Source organism: Dermacentor variabilis, chromosome 3 (assembly GCF_050947875.1).
Source record: "Dermacentor variabilis isolate Ectoservices chromosome 3, ASM5094787v1, whole genome shotgun sequence".
Lineage (NCBI taxonomy): Eukaryota > Metazoa > Arthropoda > Arachnida > Ixodida > Ixodidae > Dermacentor > Dermacentor variabilis.
Genome location: NC_134570.1, coordinates 188,072,036 through 188,087,486, shown reverse-complemented (window position 1 = coordinate 188,087,486; position 15,451 = coordinate 188,072,036). Strand labels below are relative to the sequence as shown.

The 15,451-nt window shown below is 45.3% G+C and overlaps 1 protein-coding gene across 2 annotated transcripts in view; it reads left to right on the top strand.

The window, feature by feature from the left end:
- pkaap (A-kinase anchoring protein pkaap) overlaps positions 1 to 15,451 on the top strand; it is an 84,791-nt gene that overhangs the window by 55,115 nt on the left and 14,225 nt on the right. For both annotated transcript variants that reach the window (XM_075686744.1, XM_075686743.1), the window contains exons 9-11: positions 7,175 to 7,292; positions 12,293 to 12,506; positions 13,940 to 14,016. In XM_075686744.1, the coding sequence (XP_075542859.1) occupies positions 7,175 to 7,292; positions 12,293 to 12,506; positions 13,940 to 14,016 (409 nt within the window). The remainder of the gene's footprint in view (positions 1 to 7,174; positions 7,293 to 12,292; positions 12,507 to 13,939; positions 14,017 to 15,451) is intronic.

The following is a 15,451-nucleotide window of genomic DNA, read 5'->3' as shown; positions in this document are numbered from 1 at the left end:
TCAGAGTAAGGTTGCTGTTACAGAGAGCACTTGCGCGTTTTTTGCTCTCTCGAGCTTGTGGGCTGCCTTTGCAGCTGCTCTGATGGCAAGCATGCAATAAGAACGAGTTGAGCATTATCGCGGTCACTCTCTTCATCAAGTCCTGAGCGACCGTGATAATGCGCAGCCTGTTCTTACCACATGCTTGCCTCCAGTGTTATCTCGTCCTGGCTTTGCCGTCGGCGTCTTCGTCATCAAACCCACTGCCCCTGCTGCCGGTGTGCCGCCACAGCACGTTGTCCGCTAGCATCGATGTGCAACCTGCATGAGCTAGCTGTATAATTTCGTTTGCCTGTTCTCGGCGTTTCTCACGTGGCATAACAGTCGACTCTCATTACAAGGGACCCTGATAGTCTGACAAGAGACGTCCGTTTCATCCGAAGTCTGTAATATCCAAAACGCCTCGCTTCTGAAACTTTTGTTGCGATGTCTCACAACTTTATTGCAAAGAGTGAGTGACAAACGATCAAAGGAAAACACAAACAAAAAAGTTGTAGATTAGTCCAAAAGGCGAAGCATCGATTGCAATAGCAAATTAAGGGAGATAAGAGCAGCACTAGCAACGAGCAAATTGACCTTCATGCTGTCCCTCGCTTCAATGCGAACTAAACGTTGAAAGCACAGCACATATGAAGCTACCGGCAATGGGCGCGCTTGGTTCACATCACAGATCGCTTTAAAAAACAGCGCATTTCTGCCCCACCTTCCTCCCTCGTGCACGCAATATTGGGCTGCAATTGTCAGTAGAAAGCCTGCATTAATACGGCCAAAGTACATTTTATATGTCTGATTTTTTAAAAAGTTGCCGCTAATTTTGTCTGCAGTAGCCGATAGTCTGTTGTAGCGTGGTCCATTAAAAGCGAACTTTGTTGCATTCGTAAAATAGGTAGAACAAACTAAGGCTGAAATATAATCCATTATATCTGAAAGTCTGTTGTTTGTGGGTCCTTTGTAATGAGCGTAGACTGTATTAAGAATTTCCAACACAGCGACGGACAATGACATTATGTGCACTTGCTCTAAACACATGTGTGAGAGTAAAAGATTCTATTCTTCCAGAAAAACTACAGCACAGTCGTTAGATCGTGAGACTTCACTGTAGCAAAGTTGTGGGTGCTATTATTATGGGGGGGTACAACAACAATACAAATTCGCAGGAGCAAGGTTTGCGGTATGATTATTATGCGTGTGTGCTCATTATGCAAGCACAATAGAAACCCGATTATACAGCTTTGAGGGGGCAACACAAAACCATCGTACAATCAAAAACTAAGAATATAGGCAGTAACGCTCAGTCTTGCCAAAAAACGGGTACAGACCCTGTGAACAAGACCGCAACACGAACCTGCACCACTCCAAGGAAAGTAGATTAAATTATTTTTAAAAAATAACAACCAAGCATATAATTGGAGGACGTGTGAGCGAATCTTTATGATCACCTTTAAGAAAAATTAGTGATATTTTTCTGCACCTTTTCCCAGCTGCAACACATCAGCTCCATCTTGAGAGTTGCAACATCAGGCTGCAAGATGCCGACATTGTCGCGTGCACAAACTAACCGCCACATCTTGTCGATGCTGTGCAGCCAACCACGTAAGTCGGAACCAAGGCGGTTAAAGAAAAACTGCTGGAATGGAAGTCTCCTATACCGGCCTGTGGGCTCAGCTGAAGACAGTGGCAGCCATATTAGGGGTGCAAGAAGCGGCCTGCCAAGAGCTTCGCAGCGTTGTTTGCCGACTATCTCAACGGTTTTTAGTTGCTTAACGGATTTTCAAGTGTTAATGAAACACTGTGGGCTATGAGGTGAGCCATATTGGAGGTCTCTGGATTGCAGATATCTGAGTACTGGGGCATATTTTTCCATTTTATCGGCATGAACATGCAGTTGCCACAATATAGAAAAAAAATTCACGCAATAATTAGCATTTACTAGCCTTCCTTAATGCAGTGTAGAAGTTGATCAATCATGAATGCTGTCAGAACAAAAAGCAACACTCCTAAAGCAATTTACACCTTTTGGGGCTTATCTTGTCCCACGACAATAATCGTCATCTGTCTTGCCCGCATTTCTTTTCTTTAATGCTGCGAGCCCAGTACTTCCAAGCCACGAACAGCTTGCACATTATCAGCGTGACACAGCATTCTCGACAGGAAAGTAGCGAGCGCCGAGTTTTCAAGAAAGGAAATGCAAGCAAGGTAGATGACGATTATTGTTGTGGGACAAATATACACCCCAAAGGGTGCAACCATTTTAAGAGTGAACTACAGTAAAACCTGATTAGTTTGCATTCATTAGTTTGCGGGCAACTTTACACCGACTGGACTCGAGACCGTTCACCGAGTCAAAGATGCTCGTACCGTGGCAACACCCGTCACTGGCTCGAAAAGCGATTCGTGCACTAGTGCAATACTTAAAGTGCACTGGCTTAAGAGACTGTTTGTAGTGTCCCTGTATATAGTGTCCCTCCCACACGCACTCAGTGCTTACTCTCTCCCTTTTTTCCTCTTTCTATTCCCCTTTCCCCCACCCCCAGTGTAGGGTAGCAAACCGGATGCTCTTCTGGTTGACCTCCCTGCCTTTCCTATCTTTGTTTTCTCTCTATCTCTTGCATTTCACAGGATCAAAAAAATCCGAATTAACTGAATGTCAAATTATCGAAGGTATCAAGAAAACAGTAAACAAATGCTATCCGCACAGTACTGCGCACGGCAAGATACAATGTCCAAAAACACATAAGCTGCAGCAAGTGGCGTGCTTTTGCCCCTCGCAAGACGGTGACACGGCGGCTTCACTTGACGGGCTCTCGTTCCACTCGAGCACTTTTTTTTAAAAGGCCCCTGAAATGGTTCGGACAGATTTTGTAGACACATAGGGTACGGCTACAGTTAATCGTTCATACCACAATTTGTATGAAGCATCTCATATAAGAGAGCTATGGACAATTACAAGTTACCCTCCTCCGTAGCCATGCGTTTTCTCCTCAACTTGTTCACCAAGTGATGTGGTTAAAGGGACACTAAGGAGAAAGATGATTTTTTTCTGCATCAGTAAATTACCTTTCTAAAACACCAAAAACACCACTCTTACCACGATAAGACTCTTGGTAAGCCAGAAAAAGCACAAGGACGAAAAATGGGTGGCAATGCCTCCTTGGAAGTTCCCACACCTGCTCGCTGTGACGTCATGGATATTGATGGCATCTTCTAGGGCCTACTTAATTATATAGTGGTACAGACTGACTATATTGTGCTCTAAAGGAACCGAATGTTAAGCATGGCTAGTTTCGTTAACCTTTACTCAGCCAACGCGATCCAAATGCGAAAACATACTTTAGAATCCCTGACGTCACACTGACGTACCCGCATCGAGGCTTTGGCGCGAAATTCAAATACTGATACTTTGGCCTTCATTCTTTCGACCTTCATTCTTTTGACCTTCATGCTTTATTAGTCTAAACTGATTTATTTTTTGCTTTAGTGTCCCTTTAAGCTCCGTCTTCACTGGCTCTGCGTCATGATGGCACATCATGTCGGCTACTTCTGGTTGCCTAGGAGCAAGCGCACGAAGCCTAGCCACTCTGCCTACAGCTTGGCAGTCGAACCCAAACAAGAGCTATTGAAGCAGCAAAGTGTTGTGAGCATTCTGTTGCAGTGCCGAGTGTGTCCGGTATTCCGGTAACCACAGGCAAGACAAGCATTTTTGACGGATGGGTGGAGGCATAAACTCAAGCTGATGAAGGAGCTTTAGTGTAGACGTACGTGAGCGGCCTGATCAGTCTGCACGATCCACCCACCTGGCGGCGCAGTGCTTAACCAGCCAAACAAAGAGCTAATATTGCTCTAACCAAGTGTAAAACATTTTAAACATTTACAAAAACAATGTGCTAATGATTACACTTATGTGAAAAATTTACACCAGCAGCAAAGAAGAATACATTTCGTTACTACTACTGTGTGTGGTTGAGCTCTGTGCAACAAGGTGGCTGCACCCTGCGGACCATTCACATTTGCACTTGTGCTCATCCAGTGAAACGGCACGGTCAAACAGCCAGGCCCTGTCTTCTTGCGCTTGTGTTTGACTGAATACTGGACTCGCTAAGCGCTATTGCGGTAGTAATCCTCCGGCGTAAAGTGACGGCCGCAAATGCGTAAATCCTGGCGCCAATCAGATAGTGACAGTCCAATGCGCTGCAGCCAGTCCACTCGTCTGCTGCCTTGCAGAGGGGAACGATGTCACAGCTTGACATATTGCTGGTCGCTATGTTTGCAGCCCACAATGCAATAAAGGCGAATCATGGTGCTCACGAAAAGAAAGATCAAGATCAACACTGACCATAGAGCTCTCGTCAACACGGAGCACGTTGTAACACAAGCAGACGACACTTGCTTTGTGCCAGATGTGCTTAAGTGTAGTGAGAAAGTGTCCTTGTGCATTCTCTTCCTGTTACTTGCCTTTTATGGAAACAAATTAACTAACGTTCCGACTATTACGAACAACATTTGTTCACTATAAAGTTGGAAAAATTATTGATGATGCGCCCTGGACAGCCAATCGGATAGCTCGCCCTACTAGCGTCATTAGGGCAATTTACGTCAAATGGCTAGGGGTGGCTGAAAGTTCCACTGAGTGGTGTGTTGCAATAAAACTTTAAAACCTTATAAGAAATTATGCACTTTGGACGGAGCACTTAGATTCTTCAATTAATGATCAGAAGGACCTACTCTAACGACTCAGTACGTTTGTACAAAATCGTTTCAGTCGGAATGAATGGAAAGAAGTTATCCTCACTTATCATCATCGTCTGAGGTGTAAATAGCTTTTCTTAGGCATTATTCTTGGGTGATCCCTTTCGGAGATAATTGCGCTTTGGTGAAATTCCACGTGACCCTGCACCAAAAGCGTCCCCGACGAGTGTTATTGGCACTGCTCCAAGCTCGTTACCGGTGCCAAGAGCACCATCGGCCGTATGCTTCAAGCGGTTCGATACTGGGACGAGCTGAGTCTCACGAAAGCGAAAGTATATCCGTAAGTGATTGCACAAGATTACGTCACATTCAAGGTTATTTGAGGTGGAGTACTTCTTAAGAGGCCGCACAACCATTTGATTCGGGGATGGTACCAGGCTACTACGAGGTCCACAGAGCCCTTTTGACTGACCTTGCATTTAAAATGGGCCTTCTGCTGGTCTTGACATCTGTGAATCATAGACGTCAAGCCGCTGAGTCATGGCAGAGTTTCCCTCCTTCTTGGCCGTCAAAATTGCTCATCTCTCGAAACGGCTGTCGTATCGAATGCACTACGTCGCCATAACATCATGAATAAGCAGTGTTGAAGTGTGAAAGACAACAGGGTACTGCAGCACCGTAACTATAACATAAGTACAGCAAAAATGTCCATTTCAACCAAAAACAAGCTTGCACTTCGGTCTACTTGTCTGTGGATTTGTTCGAGACGTAAAGGCACAGGTTACCAACGTAATGCTAAATACCACCGAATCTACTATATTTGTTTTTAAATGGCTAATTTTGTCGTTATTCTAATGTAACGTAAATGTAACCCATATCAGCCCGCTACAGTGTGCTCACGTGCGAGCCTGCGTCTACTCAGAGCTTTTTTTTTTTTTTTTTTTAAACTCTGATATGCTCCCACAGAGTTCTCATATGAGGCAGGGTCAGCGTAATCTTTTGTTGTATAATCAAGGTTTTTAATACATCATTTCTGTGGGGGATTTGTCTGGGACCAAACCAATTCATCGTAAAATGCTGGTTGTCACATGACCGGGGGACGTATAATCAAGGATCTACTGTATATATGGTAAATGCTTGCTATATCAAGCCGCCTTATTTTGCTTAATGAATTCGCAACCCTGGCTTCTGTTTCGCGCCAAATCAACACAGAAGCAACAATTCTCGTCATGCTTCGCAGTGCAGCCTGTTTGGCTGTGGTGAAAGGCCCATGTCTTCATCCTAGTGGACATGCTTTTCACTATTGCGTGCACATCCCGCATACTTTTTCGCCACTTACAGCTAGTTGGCAACAGATCGTCTGTCCATTACGGTGTAGCCGCAGGTTTGATGCCATTGTGAGGGCTGTGGTACAATCGGTCTTTGTCCTCGACAGCTTCCACCCCGTTTCTTACATGCACACACATTACAATGAGTCAAAATGAAACTACTGCTCACCGTGACCGCTGCGGACAAAAACGTGGCCACTATCAACGTGATAATGTATGGCAACCATGCAGTTCTGAAGGCACACGACCAACATGCAAGAACAGAACTACTTCTCAACGCAACCATTACGAATGAAACCGGGGTCATTATCGATGCAGTCAGGCATGGCGACGGCACAGTTCAGAAGACACGCGGCAAACGGCTGTACTTAGTCAAAACCTTTGTTTGCCACAACCACTGTGGACGAAAGCAGGGTCGTTATCAACACAGCCAACGCATGCACTGAGTCAAAACAAAACCACTGTTTGCCTCAACTGCTGCAGATCAGACCAGTCATTATCAACACGGCTAACACGTGCACTGAGTCAAAGCAAACTTGTTTACCGCAACCACTGTATACAAAACCACAGTCATTACCAACGTGACCAACACATGCACGGAGTCATAACGAAACTACTGTTTGCCGCAACAGCTGCAGACAAAACCACAATCTTTGTCGATGAAATTATGAAAATGCGATGCAATAGACACTCATGCGATGGAAATAGACACGAAGCATTCGGCGTTCTCATAGTTTCCGCTGACAACTGTGGCGAAGCATACAATGCCGCTTTATTTCAGTTGACTGCTAGCACAGTCTTTGTTCTTTTGGGCCATAAATTTGCATTGCTCTGTGCTCGCCGCACTCCGAAAGTTCCGAATTAACCGGTGTGTAGCCAAATGCGTCAGAATTAACGAGAGTTCGATGCCATTAAATAATGCACATGCCTGCCTGGATGAAAGGGCGAGTCCGAATTATCCAATTTTCCGAATTATAACGAGGGCCGAATTAACCAGGTTTTGATGTACCATCAGTAGCGCATATTTCTCAAGTGGGCGTTTCTTTGGCGGCACAGAGGAAATCATGGCTCAGTGACTACTGTTGCTGATGTGATCTCGTGCCTTTGTGTCTGCTTCCCAGAACCACCTGAAGGCCTTCCTGTCGAGCCAGCTGTACGTGAAGTACATCTCCGAGTGCATTGTCACCATTCAGACGGCACAGAGTGACACGGACTCCTTGCGGCGAAAGAAACGTTCAGGTGAACATTGTGAACCTTCTGCTGATACTCTAAAGCCAGCTTGTGGGGGACGCACCCCCTCATTCGCGTCTTGCTTAATTTTCAGAGACCATAAATGTAGGCTTTTACTGTTTTCAGAATTACAGCAGAAGCGTTCATAGCATAAATTGAGCTCTAACTTTAAGCCACATGCATGCACCATCTTATACCAATTGTTTAGTCATCTTGTTGCGAGCGGTTCTTTGAGAAACTGGATACTACTCTTTCTGGTTAGACTCGGGTACCATTGGAAACGACAAAGAATGCCTGTGCACTACTGTGCTCAGCAATTTAAATCCTATACTCGGAGCATGCGGCTGCCGGCTCTTGTTGCGTACTTGGTGGGCACTGGGGGCACAGAGCTGATGCGTGGTGGTGTACGATGAGGCCCAAAGCGTTTGTGACACATAGTGAGTGCACTTGGCCCCCTCACTCATCCGTGGCACAAAAAGTACCAGCCACCATGTCATCGAAGTATCGCTGAGCACTGTACATTCTAATGCCACAATGTTCTGCTGCTATTCTGGATGTACAATCAACACAACAAACTGCCAGTTAATACTATACCTTTATCTATGTGTTAAGTGAACGAAATAGGTTTTTATCTGGACAATCTTGATGCATCGTCACTTTGTCACAACACTTATATAGGGGTGCTGCTATGCATTTTTACCTGTGCCATTTGATCAAACAATAGGATTTTTGGTTCATAAGAGGCAAGTTGGATATAGGGCCTGACTAGTCTCGGGAGGGCAACTGTTTAAGCATATGGCATAAAGATACCTGAATAAAATTATTACTTTTTATGAAAATCTGCAATGTACACTAAATATACAGTCACGCCCACTGATAATGACACCGGTTTTAATGAGTTCATGAGAGTGGCTTGTTAGGCTAGTTGGTACATGGTTATGCTAGGAGAATGCCAGCAAACTTGAGAGTAGGAAAAAAATCAAGAGGCAGACATAGACAAAGAGACAGGAAGGTGGCTGGAGGAAGGTGGCTGGAAGGCAGCCACCTTCCTGTCTCTTTGTCTATGTCTGCCTCTCGATTTTTACCTACTCTCAAGTTTGCTGGCATTCTCCTAGCATAACCGGTTTTAATGATATATCAGATATAACAATGAGTAGCTGATGCACCATCAACTCTTGTGTGTGTTCTGCGGCAAAATAAACTGCTTACTACAATGCTTCCACACTGCGTTATTGGTTATAACAATTAAATATGCCTACTGGATGTGCATGCCTGAAGGAAAAAACACAATATCCTCAGAAAAGAGAAAGAATCCTAGCCACTTTGTCACACTTGCCTTTGTACTGCAGACCTGGCGCCTCTATGCTGTTTCCCTTCCACCCCTCCGACATCGGCATCATCAACTTGCGTATCGAAGGGGTGGAAAGGAGACGGGAGGGCCGCACGCGAGGCCTGTGATCATGGAGGAAGGAAACAAGGGGAGGGAGCACACCGCAACGTGATTAAAGCCGCAATGTGCTGGGCCAGTGGTGGCCCAACACGTGATCACACATCAAAGTGCACGGTTGGTTTTAGTGTTCGTGTTCTGCAGGCAGAGCCATGGCAGGGCAACCGAACAAGTGCACACTGAATAAAAACTACTGGCATAGCTACTGGGAACCAAACGTCTCAGCAAATCTCGATTCTTGCTCTGTGATCTCGACGCAAGAGGTCACGTGTTGGGCCACCATTGTAGCTTCACAAAGTGTTCGCTTGCCAAGATTGGCTGCTTGACATAATGCTCCCTCCTATACTTTTTTCCCTCCTCCATGCCTGGTGATGCATGAGGCCATGTGACGAACACGTGCTGTGCGGGGCATGCAGCACAAAGGCAGGTGTGGCAAAGGTGGGCAGCACACTGGCAAATGCAGTGGCACGTGCTGTTTTGTTTTGTTGCTGGAATTTGCGTTCCTTTCTTTTTTGGGGCAGGGACCCTGTAGCCAGATTTAATTGTTGTAGCCAATAATACGGCATGAGAACATTGTAGTGACAGGTTTATTTCATCATAGAACGCACACAAATGTTCACGGTGGGGCAGCTTCTCATTGTTACATCCGACCATTGTTAAAACTGGTAATGCTATGAGTGGGTTCAACTGTACTTCTTTCTGTCTAATTAAACCCTTCGAAAATTTTTTCCCCTCTGCCTTTTCCGTGCAGCCAGTTAAAGCGATTATCGATTATAACAATGGCATTTTCTTGGCAATTGAATATTGTTACACATAAGTTGGTTCGACTGTACCGTGCTTCTACCTGTGTATGTGCATGTGTGGCAAGTGCTAGTGCAAGAAGAAAACTATCCACATTTGGCAGTCCGTAATGTAGGGAAATCGGGCAGCAGTTAGGCACGTTAAGATAAAAAAAAAGTCAGAGTATTATGAGGTGTGGGTGTTTACTGAAGCCTTCATTTATTAGTAGATAAATGATACTCTTAGGTGTCCTACCACAGAAAATCCTTATTCTTGGCTGGTGTTTTTGTTCTGGTACACCACGCACTGAATTACTGGCATTTCCCATGGGGCCTTCCGTTTTCAAGTTGAGCGTAGCCAGCACAACAACAAACCTCCGTTCAAAGAACCTTTGTTTGCTGGTCTTCGTGCACTGTCTGGCACTGTTTTCTACAAACGCAGTGCAATGGGCGAGCCAGAGCCGTCTTCAGAACTCTGTCATGAGACAAAGCACCTTTGGATTAGCTTTGCTTGTCTTCCGTATTTTCTGCAAGTAAACCCTTCAAGTACTGAGCTTGTCTTCTCTATGAAAATAGTTAATTGTCTCAGAAAAGCTTTATAATAGGCTTGTGAGAACATCATTTTTTTTTAAACCAAAGTCGAAGCTATTTGCTTCGACTTTGGTTTAACTCTTAAATAATTTCAAAGCAAATACAGTCGATGACCAATAATTCGTACTCCACTGGGAACGTAAATAAACCTGAACTATCGAATATCCAAAAAAACCAAATGTATCCAAAAAAAGATCACTTTATTTGGTTTTAAGGCCCCTGTGCACGGAACAAGTGGTTGATACGTTGCTGCACGCACTTCCTCTTACGTGCAACCAAGTCTGCCTGTATTTCTGCCAGTTTTGAGTTTCACTGTACGTCAATGCAAGGACTGCAAAGGTTTCAGCCAGATCTGCATGTGGAAGGCTCCGGAGCACACAGCACATCATCATCCAAGTCAGAATCGCTGTTTGACGGTGGGAGAACTTGCTTGGTTATTTCATCATCGTTCAGTTCAGCACCCGACGAAACTGCGCTGTCGACATCCGCAAAGTCTTTGAAGCTAACGGCAGCAGGAATCGGCACACCACTGCCCAGTAGGTCTGTCCGCATTTCAGCTCGTTGTGGTAGGTGGCAGTTCAGCCTCTTCAGTTGTGGAGTCCGGCTCATTCGGACTGCGACTCGAGACTTATTTGGAGTCTGACTGCGAGGGCACCGTTGGTGCCATTTGACACAGCCTATGTATAGCTTCATGAGAAAGACTTGATGGAGCCAGCAGAGTACTGTCTGTAACGCAAACTAAACAAACAAGTGCAGCACAGCAGAGCGCTGTGCGCAAGGCAAACTCGGCAAACAGAATGGAAATAGCAAGCCATGTGCGTGGGTGCCGGAAAAGGATGTGATGATTGCGACATTGATTCGACCTCACAATTCAGGCAAAGCCTCCAAGGTAGGCAGTTGCAGTTAAATCTCAGAGGCATAGAGCAGCAATCAAGGCAAGGCCTCAGAGATTACCATCTAGTGTGTAATCTCTGAAGCTGTACTTGATGTCTCGTTGAGGTTGCCAGAGGAGATAATGGCAGCAGAGTTGACGTACGGTACAGCCACGGACGGAGTCCGGATGATCGAATGTAAAGTTGGCGGCTGTCCGAAATATCGGTCGTTTTACACATTAAGTCTATGGAGCCATTGGAAGTGCCGAGAAGCTGTCCGAATTACCGAGCATGTCTGGATTATCCGTGCCCAACTTATTGGTCGGCAACTGTGGTTCGAATAGTGGGATTCACATTGCACCCAGTTCTTTACCCCTTTATCTACCACTGATGAATATAGTTCTAATCAGAATTGGTACCAGTATCATCTGTTGCAATTATAGATGACTTTATATAGGCTTCATGGGCGCCACCATCTTGGGCTGTTGCACAAAGAATTTCCATGTTTCATCACACGTAAAGTGACGCAACATGGTCATGAAACGCTGAACGCATTTATACAACTATTTTCATACTTGCGAATCGACTGTAGTAACGCACACTTCATTGTTAAAGACAGAAAACAGCAGTGTTAACAGCCCAAGATGGCAGCACCTAAAAGCTTCCCTTAAATAGTCTATAGCTGCCATAAGGATAAATAGCTTGTAGTTACTGCAAGCTATTCCACCTCATGACAGCTATATTCAAGCAGACAATTATTGCATGAAAATGTTGTATTAAAATGCACTGCCATTTATGCTGACTTCGTGGACTTGGCTGTTTAGTGATCTTACTTCTTTATAAACCATCTTCCTTAGCAATTCAATGTTTGGTTCGAAACGTGGCAGAGCTCTCATCATGAATAGGTGCAGATTATGGCCAGCACTGCTTAACTACATATTGCGTGGCTAAAGGGGCGTCCTAATGTGCTCGGCAAAAAAGTAGGCATGGAAAAACAGTGATTTTATGATTGAAGTGATGTACAAATGAACCTAGTGAACGTAGGCTATGAGGAACTTGAGCTAGTTAAGGCAACAATCTGAGTCTAGCGTACACTTGCACAAACAACAAAGTGCAAAAGAAAGTAGAAACGTGAACAACCATTCTGCAGTTGCAATTGAAAATTTTTGGGGGGAAAGCAAATACTTAGGTAGGCTGCAGGATTTGTTACGACAGTAATTGTCACACCCATCATTCCAGCAGCATACTTGAGTGTTTGTTGTCTTTGGAGTGCTTAACCAAGTGAAATAACCGCCGCGCACGGGTGTAAAATAAACACAGGCAGTGACAGCAGCAGCAGCGACCTGTCGTCACTGGCCTCCCAGCCGTCTGCGGTGCCCACGACCAACACGCTGCTGGCCGTGGATGGCAGTGGCAAGTGGCTGCCGGGCACCCCGAGCACCCGCCGCATATTGCGCCACATCGAGGGCAGTGACATGAAGATAGACTCTGGCCAGTTCAACCCGGACGCCCTCTGGAAGCGCAGTCTGGCTGGGTGAGGAGGACGGTCTCTCTCCCTGCTCTTATCACCGCAACCACTTGCTTGTCAACACTGCCAACCGGTTGGTCTTGGCACGCAATCTCACTGCATGCTTTGCAATTACAATGCAAGTTGCTCAGCTTGTTCGGATAGGCGGGGAATACTCTTTCATGTCCCTGTCCACTTCCGGCTGCTGTCTCCTTTCTGCAGATTTTTTTCCCCAGACCATAGAACTACGTCATTGAATGCCTGACCACCATCGTGTCATTACCCAAACAAAAAATTTTAAATGTATAGGTGATCTTTTTGTGTACCTTGATTACATTACTTTATATTACTTTTCTTTTATTATATTACATTATTTTCTTACACATTCATATTTACTACACTGTTTCTTTGCATACTTGTATTTGTTTGTTTCTCCCTAAAACTGCTTTTTTTTTTGCCATGTTTACTTGCTTTGGCACTGTTCATTTGTACCATGTACTCAATGCTGTGATAGCCTTGCTAAAGGGCTATGTAAAGATAAACAAATAAATAAGTAAACATGCCATTATTGTGGGTGGGGGCCAGTTTAGCCAAGCACATAGAAGTGCCATATGCAAGTGCTACATTGTCACATTGGGCATTGTACATATTAGCACACACTCTTTTTTTGATTTGAGAATTCAAGTTTCTGTACATGAATTGGTTACACTAATGACAGCACTTTTTGAAGAGCTCCCACGTGAATGCCTGAAGTTCTTCACCCTGTGTTTGTGTGTTCTGATTCACCAGGGTGATGGTGCAAGTACGGCTTCCTTTCCATTGTTGGAATTTTGCTTTGGTGTCTGCACTCCTCTATGGTATCCTTGTTGCCATCGCAGTGCACATGCTAATACTTGCGTGGCCAGGTCTAAAACTGAAAGCACAGAGGAACAGAATTAACATGAGCTTTGTGTAGCATTGATGGCTCCTAGAATAGGCCGAGGTCAAATTGGTAGCATTTTTACCTTCTGAACAGTTAATGATACAAAAGTGATTCAGGTATCTCCAGGTCTCCGCTGTGTTCAGAAGCCAGCTGGACAGTAACTACACGCTACACTTAAACAGTCCCGTGTAACAGGCATTTTCCTGTTTGCACTTGAATATATACTGATAGTGCGAGGCTGCAGTTAAACACTTAATTCAGTATCAAAATTTCAAATTAGTTCATTACTACATGTCAGTGGCTCCATGGCTATGGGCTTGTGCAGTTGAGCACATGGTCCTGGGTTTGATTCCCAGCCACATGGACCGTGCAAAAAGTTATTGGGTAACATACTTTGGACATACTTTAAATAAACTCAGGAGGTTAAAATTGGTTCATTGAGGCTGCTCTCATAGACCCTGCTTCTCTATGGGCCAGTAAACACCGTCAGTCAATCAAGCTGCTTGTCTGATCACCCCCTGTCCTTGGATGTTTGCAGGAAGCTTCAGATGGCACACGTCGACCACTTGGGCAAGCTCACAACGGAGTTTGAGCCAGAGCCAGACAAAAAGACAGGTTCGTTCAACTTGGATTTGTTGTTCTGATCTGAGCAGAATAGGGAATAGCAGCTAACTGCAGTTCTCTCCAAGCTGCCCAGCAGCACATGAATGTGGGTTTTGTGTGATTGAATGAAATGTCACTGTGGCTGATAATTTGAGTCATGAGGGGCTCTGCAAGCAATACGAGCACGTGCATTTAGTAGTTGTGCTTTGTTTCCATGATCGTGTCATGCCAGGCAGGTTATACTGCTGCTCATAGAGTGGAGCTTACATTGTCATCACATTGTGTATGAACATTGGACAGTCGTGCTCTACGATTGTGGTAGCGCATATTTGTCCAAAGTAGTTACTGGTATAAAATGTGCAGCATCGATGACAGATTCAATATTTTGCATCATGTTGAGACTAGGCATTGTTCGGGAGCATAAGTGGCTGTGTTCATGTGCGGTTGTTGCTGTGTAAGTGTCATAAAACATCACTTATGCATATAACATGGGACTTCGAGGGTTTCAGGGTAGTTTAGGTAGGCAAATGCTGCAACTGCTCAGATGTTTCACACAGTTTTTTCTAAGAGTGGTTCTTGCAGAACTATACGCTGAAACTTGTATCAAGTAACTAAGGCCAAGCTGTACAGAGAACTTTATGGCAGTATCTTGGTTTTACAGAGGAGGTGCATGTGTCTACCTTAGCATATATTCTTCAATTTCCATGCCTCAAAACTGCCACGCTCTCTATGAGGAGGCAAAGCAAACCAGTAAGGCATGTGCTGATACCTGGCATAGCAAGAGGAAAGCTAGGAAACAGGTAGCGAGAGGCTGCGCACAAACGGTGGAATCGACAGGAACACAGGTGACGCGAAGCGGGGAATGGGGCATAGCGACGCAGGTACCACACCAGCACCATGTCAACGCTTTATACCTTCTTTTGTCCGTGTCTGGTGCTGCGCTGTAATGAACCTTACTATGAACCACACCAGTAAATTGGACGAGCACAAGTCTCTGGACAGACATTACGGATTCAGTTGTGCAGTGTACGATAGGCTGGTTCGAGAACTATTTAATGGTGATTGGTAACGTTCGAGGTGTCGCGAAGCAGGAATGTGATGCAGTTTTCACAGCTACGCCAGCTCCTGACTTATCCAGCTGTTCGGTTTGGCTGCGCCGAGGGAGCGCTAATGGCCGTAGCGCTCGTCGATCATTTGATGGGACAGGTAGTTGCTAACGGGCCATCTGCTGCATTTCCGTGCTTGTGCAAAGAACCGAATGGACATTTAGTATGTTGTGTGCACTGGTATGGGGAAGCGGCGTGCAGTGCATGCTACCGAAGAACAAGCTGCTCACGGGGCCCAACTTCGGGACTGCAGACATGAGCATGAGCGAGAGCGGCGGCAGCACGAACCAGTGAGGAGCATGCCGAGGACGCTGCCCGTATGCGGCAGACTCCAGCGGAAA